Source organism: Limulus polyphemus, unplaced genomic scaffold (assembly GCF_000517525.1).
Source record: "Limulus polyphemus unplaced genomic scaffold, Limulus_polyphemus-2.1.2 Scaffold3323, whole genome shotgun sequence".
Classification (NCBI taxonomy): domain Eukaryota; kingdom Metazoa; phylum Arthropoda; class Merostomata; order Xiphosura; family Limulidae; genus Limulus; species Limulus polyphemus.
This window is the reverse complement of record NW_013668933.1, coordinates 57,970-67,503: the sequence shown is the minus strand read 5'-3', so window position 1 is coordinate 67,503 and position 9,534 is coordinate 57,970. Positions and strand designations below refer to the sequence as shown.

The 9,534-nt window shown below is 32.5% G+C and overlaps 1 protein-coding gene across 2 annotated transcripts in view; it reads left to right on the top strand.

Moving 5' to 3' along the window:
• Window positions 1–9,534, top strand: part of LOC111088207 — a 15,587-nt gene that overhangs the window by 1,553 nt on the left and 4,500 nt on the right. For both annotated transcript variants that reach the window (XM_022397569.1, XM_022397570.1), the window contains exons 2-6: window positions 1,780–1,834; window positions 3,217–3,277; window positions 5,266–5,294; window positions 5,837–5,988; window positions 7,798–9,321. In XM_022397569.1, the coding sequence (XP_022253277.1) occupies window positions 5,848–5,988; window positions 7,798–9,321 (1,665 nt within the window). In that variant the 5' untranslated portion in view covers window positions 1,780–1,834; window positions 3,217–3,277; window positions 5,266–5,294; window positions 5,837–5,847. The remainder of the gene's footprint in view (window positions 1–1,779; window positions 1,835–3,216; window positions 3,278–5,265; window positions 5,295–5,836; window positions 5,989–7,797; window positions 9,322–9,534) is intronic.

The window sequence follows — 9,534 nt, the reverse complement described above, 5'->3', positions numbered from 1 at the left end:
TTATCAGTTGAAATAACACACACCCTCTCTCTCTCTCTCTATATATATATATAAGATAAAACACATCAATCATATATACATAGTCCTCTTATTTACGTTTTGTATTTACAAATCAGTTACGAGCAGCCTCACAGACGGCGGGTGCTGCTGACTAGTTGTTCCTTTCTCTATGGCCAGCAGTTCTAAATTTAGAATGGCTACACCTGAACTTTGGAGGTCTCTGACATAGCCTTTTAGCCCATGAGTCCATAAGGCGCCGTTTTCTGAAATATGTCTGGAATAATTTGCCCGGTTCTATTTGCAAAGCATTATCTTCTTAGTTTGCTAAAAAATTAGCCACTCGATGTGATCACAAGCACGGAAAGCAGCTTTTATCACGTAAACGATTAGTGTGGTTACATACTTCGTTCGCCATTATTTTATAAAGAAAAACCAAGTTTTTTTTTAGGACAGTGTTTGCTTGTTTGTTGTTAAGCATAAAGCTACACAATGAGCTATCTTTACTCTGCCAACTGCGGGTATCGAACCCCGAATTTAAGTATTATAAATCCCCCCAGACTTACCGCTGGTCCGACAGGAGCGAGGAGATCATTTTAAAACACACTTCATATCTCTCACGACACGTTGCAGATACACCTGCATGATGCTATTTTGGATCTTCTTGCATGCGACACCTGTTAAAAGTTTCATATCTCGGAACAGAGAAAAAAAAAGACGCACGTGCTTGCAAATATATATAGAGACTTGCTGTAACAGCTGGGAAACGTCACGATAAGAAATATGTGAATTAAATGCTGTAGATACATAAATAATTGCCGAAGCTCGATCTACATTTCTGAAAAAAAAATTCAGTCTTTACGCCAAAAAAAAAGAGGTTTAAATGGAATATATTTATATGTATATAAAAAAAATAAAGCTCAAACATTCGGAATATTGTATAAGATAAAACACAAACATTTAAAAGAAATATTACTTTCGTTTTTTATTGGTTTCGCAGTTTCAAGTTCTCTTCAGTGTAAAGTCTATAAAACCATAATATACGAAATTAATAAAAAGTAATTTACGTTCTTAGATTTTTGTATTCGATTATATATGCGTATACATAAGTTTTTATAGTAATTCTAAAAAAAAACACGTTTAAAGTTATTCAAACGCGTTGAGGAAGGTCTTTTTTTTCTCAACATTATAGGTTATGATCATATGATAACATACATAGTGTTATTGAACAAAGAATGGTAAAACAAACATAAACACACATCACACAACCGATACAAAAATTATACACATCACATACAGAAGAAACACGCTCAATGTATTTTGTTGTTTTGATTAATTGAAAAATTAAAACTAAGATTTTGTTTGTTTATTGTTAAACACATAGCTACACAATGAGTTGTCTGTGTTGTGCTCACCGCGGGTATTGAACCCCGATTTTTAGCGTTATAAGCCCTCAGACTTACCGCTGATCCTCCGGTGAAGTGGTTGGGGGTTTGTTTATTTGTTCGTTTGAATTTATGCACAAAGCTAAACAATGGGCTATCTGTGCTCTGCCCACCACGGATATCGAAACCCGGTTTCTAACGTTGTAAGTCCGCAGACATACCGCTGTGCCACTGGGAGTTAATCAATAGGAAATAACTTTTGTAAGGAATTTATAATAAAGCTATGATTATTTAAATATATTTTTCTTTTAAAAAAATCTAAATAATAAATTAAAAACTTGTTTTTGTAAACCTGTACAAAAGCTAAGAAAATTCTTTTTTTTTTAAATGGTTTTAGCAAGGTTGTCTAAAAGATTCCAAGGATAAAGAAGAGAACAATAGCAATCTTGAAGGTAAGTTTGTTTTTTTTATTCGGAAATTGCAAGAAGTATTCACTGCCCAGTGTTTGTTTTGTTTTACTGTTCTTATATGAAAAATAGACTCAGAATCTTTCTTATTAAACTTACTTTAAAATCAAATTCTGCATTTGGAATTTACGAAAATATTTAAAGGAGAATAAAGTTTCTAATTGCTACATTTATTGTTTATTGCACAAGTTTTATTTTCAGACCTTTAGTCCCGTAAGTAACATTAATAGAAAACTTTCAATTGAACACAAATATTAATTTTTAACCCATTATTATTTATTATAAAGAAACGAGAAAACATAATTATCTCGGGAGCTAACTTTATTGTTTAATAAGGATCATTTTAATTAATCAATTTATTTTATAGGGCTACGCCTGAAAACATAATTATCTCGGAGCTAATTTTATTGTTCAATAAGGATCATTTAAATTAATTTTTTGATTTTATAGGGCTACGCCTGGAAATTTAATTATCTCGGGAGCTAACTTTATTGTTCAATAAGGATCATTTAATTAATTAATTGGTTTTATAGGGCTACGCCTGGAAACATAATTATCTCAGGAACTAATTTATTGTTCAATAAGGATCATTTCAATTAATTAATTAATTTTATTGGGCTACGCCTGGAAACATAATTACCTCAGGAACTAATTTTATTGTTCAATAAGGATCATTTCAATTAATTAATTGATTTTATAGGGCTACGCCTGAAAACATAATTATCTCGGGAACTAATTTTATTGTTCAATAGGGATTATTTAAATTAATTTATTGATTTTATAAGGCTACGCCTGTAAACATAATTATCTCGGGAACTAATTTTATTGTTCAATAGGGATCATTTAAATTAATTTATTAATTTTATAGGGCTACGCCTGCATAATACTTTAGCATTTAGACCTTTCCTGTGACTGACATAACTCTAAACAAGAGCAAATAAAGGGCACAATAGACGTTTTATTTGTACGTCTTATTATTAACTTCGTAGATTAATGAAAATAAATAATGAATATGTCGATCATGCATTCGATTATCTAAATTTTATATTTATGTTAAATACCAGCTGTATAAAATAAACTATACAGAACCATTGTTTGTGTAAAGTAACGAGTTAACTTCTGCAAAGTTTTTCTGATTTGTGAAAAAGCTCTCTCTATGTATCAGCCAATCATTAACATTATATCTTTATTTCTACTGGTGTGTCAACCAATCATTAACACTATGTCTTTATTTCTACTTGTGTGTCAGCCAATCATTAATACGATATCTTTATTTCTACTGGTGTGTCAGCCAATAATTAATACTATATCTTTATTTCTACTGGTGTGTGTTATAAGTTATTTTAGTGTCAGAATTTTCTTTACAGCTGAAGTATCCACGCTTAAAGGTTATAATAATCAACTTAAGGAGAAGTTCGAGATATTGCGGTAAGAGTAGTTATTTATCAACTAAGTTTTATTTTTAAATAAATGTATAAATGAAATATTTCTCATTACATACAATTTTAATGTAAGTTAGTCTGATAATCACTAATCTCAGACTTTCGGTAATAATCAATCACTTTCTATAAAGTTTCTGTTACTGACTAGTTTATCCTTAAAGATGACTTAACGTTTTTAATAATATTGTCAATATGACCTATAGATGGCGGTATTTTTATATTCTATTTTCATTCTAGCATATACTTTTAGTCTCCCAAAGTTATATATCGTTCTTAACTTCAGGATTGTATGAAACATGACATTGATTAAATACAACCATGATATCTTATTAAAATGTAAAATGACAGCTGTTACGATTCTAGTAGTAGTTTAAATTCAATTCCAGATGTTCTCAAGAAGACACGACTTTAAAGATAAAGAAAAATAAACATAACTTTTGCCATTGGAGGGTTACAAATCATCTTTACCTGTTATCGTTTTATATTTATCGAAGGTTTTCTTGGGAAGAACTCATACTTACATTCTCTAAAGATATTTTAAAAGTGGTACAAATATGTGTTGTTAGTTTCATATAATGAAACTAAGAACTTGTTTCACATAATTATCAAATTTTTGCTTCAGAAGTATACTTTCATCCTCTATAACGATCAATTCTGCAGAAGTTGAAATAGTATCAAGCATAAGTTTACATAATAACTTTCTAGTTTTTTGAATAATAAGCTATGGCATCATGTAATAACTTTACAGGTTTTGGTTTGTTTGTTTGTTTTTGAATATCGCGCAAAGCTACACCAGGGCTATCTGCGCTAGCCGTCCCTAATTTAGCACTGTAAGACTAGAGGGAAGGCAGCTAGTCACCATTACCACCTCCAACTCTTGGGCTACTCTTTTACCAACGAATAGTGGGATTGATCATCGCATTATAACGCCCCCACGGCTGAAAGGGCGAGCATGTCTGGTGGGACGGGGATTCGAACGCGCAGACTCCGAGTCCAGCACCCTAACCACCTGGCCATGCCGGGCCACAGGGTTTGGTACGGTATATTAAAACGATTTTATGCTACAACAACAATCGATATAAAGTCACGATGGAACGGAATGTATCAAAAATACATTTTTACATTGTAGGTAGTGTGACGCCACCAACAAATTGCTCGTTTTTGGGAAGGGTATACAACAGACCTTTCAGATCCAAAATATTCATGCACCGAAATAATAAAAATGTGTTCAGATCTGATATTTAGAATTTCCAAGACAGTAAACATGAGAATATAGGGCACCAGGACCAATCAGAAATAGACCTGCCAAAAGTCGTACCACAGGCGTGAGAAGTAAAGTGCGTCGTCTTGTAACAGGTGAGAATCCACTAGCACAAAGGTCAGTGGCAGAAGCCATTCACGTGCCCTAGGCAATAGCAGCTATCATAATCAAGAATTGTACACGTCTGGAAACGAGGTTAGCGAGGTAAGGGATCACGAAGATAGCGTTTCTAGTTTTATCTCTCATTGAGAATGAAACGAGTATTCATGCTATTCCGTGCGAAAACATACCAGTCAACTCGTTGGATGCAGCACTATTGCACTTTTGTGCGATCAAACCGTAGAAATGGGCGCTGGGAAACCATCGTCTTTGTACACTAGATGGAGTATAAAAAGCATGCAAGGCGTAGTGACGTGTTGTGGACAAAGCAGCTTTCCTCTGAAATATTGCGATGCGGAACTATTGTCAAGATGCACAATAATCAGATAGAGCATGACCGAACGTGGCGACATAACTGTTATGGCGTTGTGAGGCTCCAAAGTCGTTTAAATACAATATATTTAACTCTCTGTATATACGCAAAACCATTGTATTGCTTTTAACTCATGCTCTATCCCGAGTAATAGTAACTGTCAGATTATTTGCTGGTTTATGTAAAAATGTATTTAAATCCCGTTTTGTATTTGATACTTTACTGATATTTTATTTCCTAGAAAGAGAATTCCAGAGGGCATCCTAGAAGGTATGTAATCTTTCACGTTTAAACTGTATAAAGGATGCTGGGTTAAATATTAAAATCATAACATCATAAATATAAAACATGTTATAAAGTTATTCTAATAAAAGGTATAGAAAAGATACTCCTTTAGTATAAGGTGTAGTTTTGCAAATTCAGATATTTTTTAAATATTAAGAAAGTTTCGTATCAACGTTATTCACAAACTTATTTTTCGAATTAGTTATACAATTAATTATTGAATATTGTATTGCAGGTTACAAGCTTTACTAACTTACAAAATTAGATGGTATTGTAGAGAAAACTACGTGTTATATTCAGTAATAAAGTAAATACATATTTTATTGTATACCAGAGGAAAATTTCTAATCACTCCTTCTGGAAAGTAACTCAACTATTTTTTTTCTGTGTGTTCTTTTAAGGAGGCGTGTGTGAAATTAACATGGAAATGATGTTATATTCCTTAAGCCTAAAATACTGATGTCGACAAAGGTTTTGCAAGCAAGAAATCTCCTAACCTTCTGTGACATTTTGTTTTGTTACTTTAGACAACAAGATAATGCAAGAATTTCAGCAGATAGGGGTTGCACAAAACCAAAAAGACACACAGTTCGAAAGGGACAGGCTTGAGTCTGAAGAAGAACAAATCAATAGCAATAAAGATGGAATCATAAACACCAAATCGACTTTAAAAAGAAAGGTTCGAGGTTTAATCTGTTTGACATTTTGTTAAGTTTCTTTAGGGCTGAAAAAGCACAGTAAGAATAACGAAGAAAACTAAACACGTATAATAGAACTAGCTAAGGCACATAAATAAGATGAATTTGCTTCTGATGGCAAAGTGAAAGACATATATATGTATTTTTTTTCTGATGTTGAAATAATAAATTTTGTCTAAGAAGTAAAACAAATATCTTGATATCGTCTAACTTTAAATTTACCAACTTGTTCGCCTTCTTGAACAGTTCTAAAATAACGTTTTAATATTTTGTTTCATGATTTTTCTACAAATACCGTATTTTTCGTTAAACGAATAATTTTACACCTTTAAAGAGTCCACCAAATAGTGCTCACTTAAATATGTTACAGTTTCTTTTTTACATAATCAAAAACCATATTTTTCTAACTGCATAATTCTAGCTCAAAGTTTACAGAACTGAAAATATGATATTAATTATTAAAATAATGAAAATTGATAGGTAAAACCAGAGTATTTGAAAACTAGCTTTTACAGATGAGTTAGGCATTGAAACCAAATTCAATATAATATAGGTAGGTAATGCATCATCCATTTTTTCAATAATCTTCAAGAAATGATCAAATATTTTATTTTTATCACATTAAACAACACATATTATCCCCATTAACATTTTTAACTGAATGACCTACACATATTTTTCTTCTAATTAATCAGAAGATTAAGATAATAAGAATTAATTAAAATCTTGTGTTTTACAAACTAAGGTAGTAATAATTAATTAATTAAAATATTCTGCTTTACAGACTAAGGTAGAAAGAATTAATTAAAATATTCTGTTTCACAGACTAAGGTAGTAAGAATTAATTAAAATATTCTGTTTTACAAACTAAGGTAGTAGGAATTAATTAAAATATTCTATTTTACAAACTAAGGTAGTAGGAATTAATTAAAATATTGTGTTTTACAGACTAAGGTAGAAAGAATTAATTAAAATATTGTGTTTTATAGACTAAGGTAGTAGGAATTAATTAAAATATTGTGTTTTATAGAATAAGGTAGTAGGAATTAATTAAAATATTGTGTTTTACAGACTAAGGTAGTAGGAATTAATTAAAATATTGTGTTTTACAGAATAAGGCAGTAAGAATTAATTAGAATATTGTTTTAGAGGTAATTGTTTGTTTGTAGTTAAGCACCAAGTTACACAATGGGCTATGTATACTGTGCCCACCACGGGTATCGAAACCTAGTTTCTAGCATTGTAAGCCGCGGACTTACCGTTGTGTCACTGAGGTTTTACACCTGTTATCTAATTAAAAGTAATCATACTAGCCTATTGCCAGGAACAAATCTGGAGCTACATATAGAATAGCCCTAAATATCATTTGAACTTTTTCTTAAATATTTATGACATTGTTAGAGATAAAGAAATGGTGAACGTCCAAAAGAAGGTAAAAGCATCGTCGATTGAAATGCGTAAAAACAAATATGCTGGAGTAATAATGGACTGCTCTCTTTATTATTGTTTTGTTTGTAGTTAAGCACAAAGCTACACAATGGGCTATCTGTACTCTACCCACCAGGGGTATCGAAACCCGATTTCTAGCGTGATAAGTCCGCAGACATACCACTCTCTCACTGGAGGGCTTTTTTTATGGCCTATGATTGGTAATAGAAAAACAGGTTGGAAAGATATCAAAAATAGGTATTCCTTAAAAGAAACAAAAAAATGATATTTCTTTGGTATAACTAAAGAAGATAAAGTTCGTAACTGTAGTATTTCTTAATATATTTTTACTATTTTTACAGTTGCTGTCCCTTGACAACAGTGGCTACTATGATCAGTGGAAACCTGCTAATGAAAATTCAAACATTTACAATAAAAAACTCAGTTCATCGCTTTACAAATACGAGCAGCCTTTGGAAGAAATTATCAGTTATAGTGTTGATAATGTAGATTACACCCAGAAAGTTGAAAACATTCCTGTTGTATCACCTTACAGACCTAGAGTGAAAGTTCCTCTACCTTTAACAGTATTCTCTTCTGGAAATACGTTAGACTCGCAAAAAACTAGATTTTCTAACACAAATGTCCCTCTTTCACAACAACAGGATCTACAAGCACATGACGAAAACTCACAATTATTACCTGGAATGTCTGTCCAATCTGATGATTATCGTCTGTCAGAAAAAAGGCCTAACGACATTATATATTCGAAATTCGTCGACTTACATAATGCATTAGAGGGAAGCCACGACAAGATAAGCACAGATGGAAGTCAAACAACAAGCTTTATTTCTGGCCAAAATAATAGAGCAATGCTTAATGATATTAGGGGAAGTTTGGAAAGATCTTACCATTCGGTAGATTGGAAAGAAAACGCTCAGAAGTTAACTGTAAATGATAGTGAGGAACAAAACAAGAATGAAAGATATGTTAGGCCCTGGGAAACACAAGATAAACGTAAAACAGAAGATTTTAATTGGAAACAATCAGATTATGCTCAGAATAATAAACTGAAGGTTCAGTTAAAAGATTCTCAATTAGAAAATAAGTCGATGTCTCAACCAGTATTTGATTCGTACACAGAAATAGGGCTTAAGTTATCAGAAAAAATGGATGACACTGCTCCAGCCCAAAATCTAATACACAGAAAAAGAGAACGGGAATTAGCTCTTCTTGACAATATTTCGAACATTTTGAATAAAGTCAGAATACAGTTAAATTATGTGCAATCATATCTACATCGATTTCCAGGCAACAATAACTGGTATCCAATGGGGACACAAAGATATCGTCCATTAGAGCATAGCTATAACAACGGATACTCAGTAAACGCGCAAGAACAAAACTACTACAATAGGTACCCAACAGAGACACAACCACAAACATACCATAAACACAAAGTAAAAGGAGTTCAGTCTTATGGGAATTACCGCAACGTTGAAAACGCACTGGAGTCTGCCTTGGATAGAGGCACGGCGGGCTTTCAAAGAAAAAGGCCCTTGTGGCTGGAGTTGTTGCAGAGGTCACTGATTCCCGAAGTAGAAAAGGACAAAAATCCTGAAAGTGTTTTCAGTAGTAAAGAAAACCAATATTCAGGAAATGTTTTGTCCAGTAATTTCTTTAACCCAAAAAATGCACTCGACTTCAGTTTACAAAATGAAGTTCAAGAGAAATCGAATCTACCTAACCAAAGTTTGAACTCATATGAGACTCTTCAGATCTCTGATGCATTCAACACCTCTAGAATGAATGGATCCGATGTTATCCAATTAGAGAAGACACATCAGCGCTCTGAAGTTCCTGGATACATCTTTGATACTAGAAAGGTGCGTATTGCACAATGAATAGAGAAAAACTTTTCGTTTTTTGTTTGTTTTGTTTTGATGTCACATTGAATTTGAACAAAACAATAAAAATTTCTGTATGGGAAAGCAATATAGCGTTCTCAAAATATTCATAAGGATGAATTTGTTTTGTTTTGAATTTCGCGCAAAGCTACACGAGGGCTATCTGCGCTAGCCGTCCCTAATTTAGCAGTG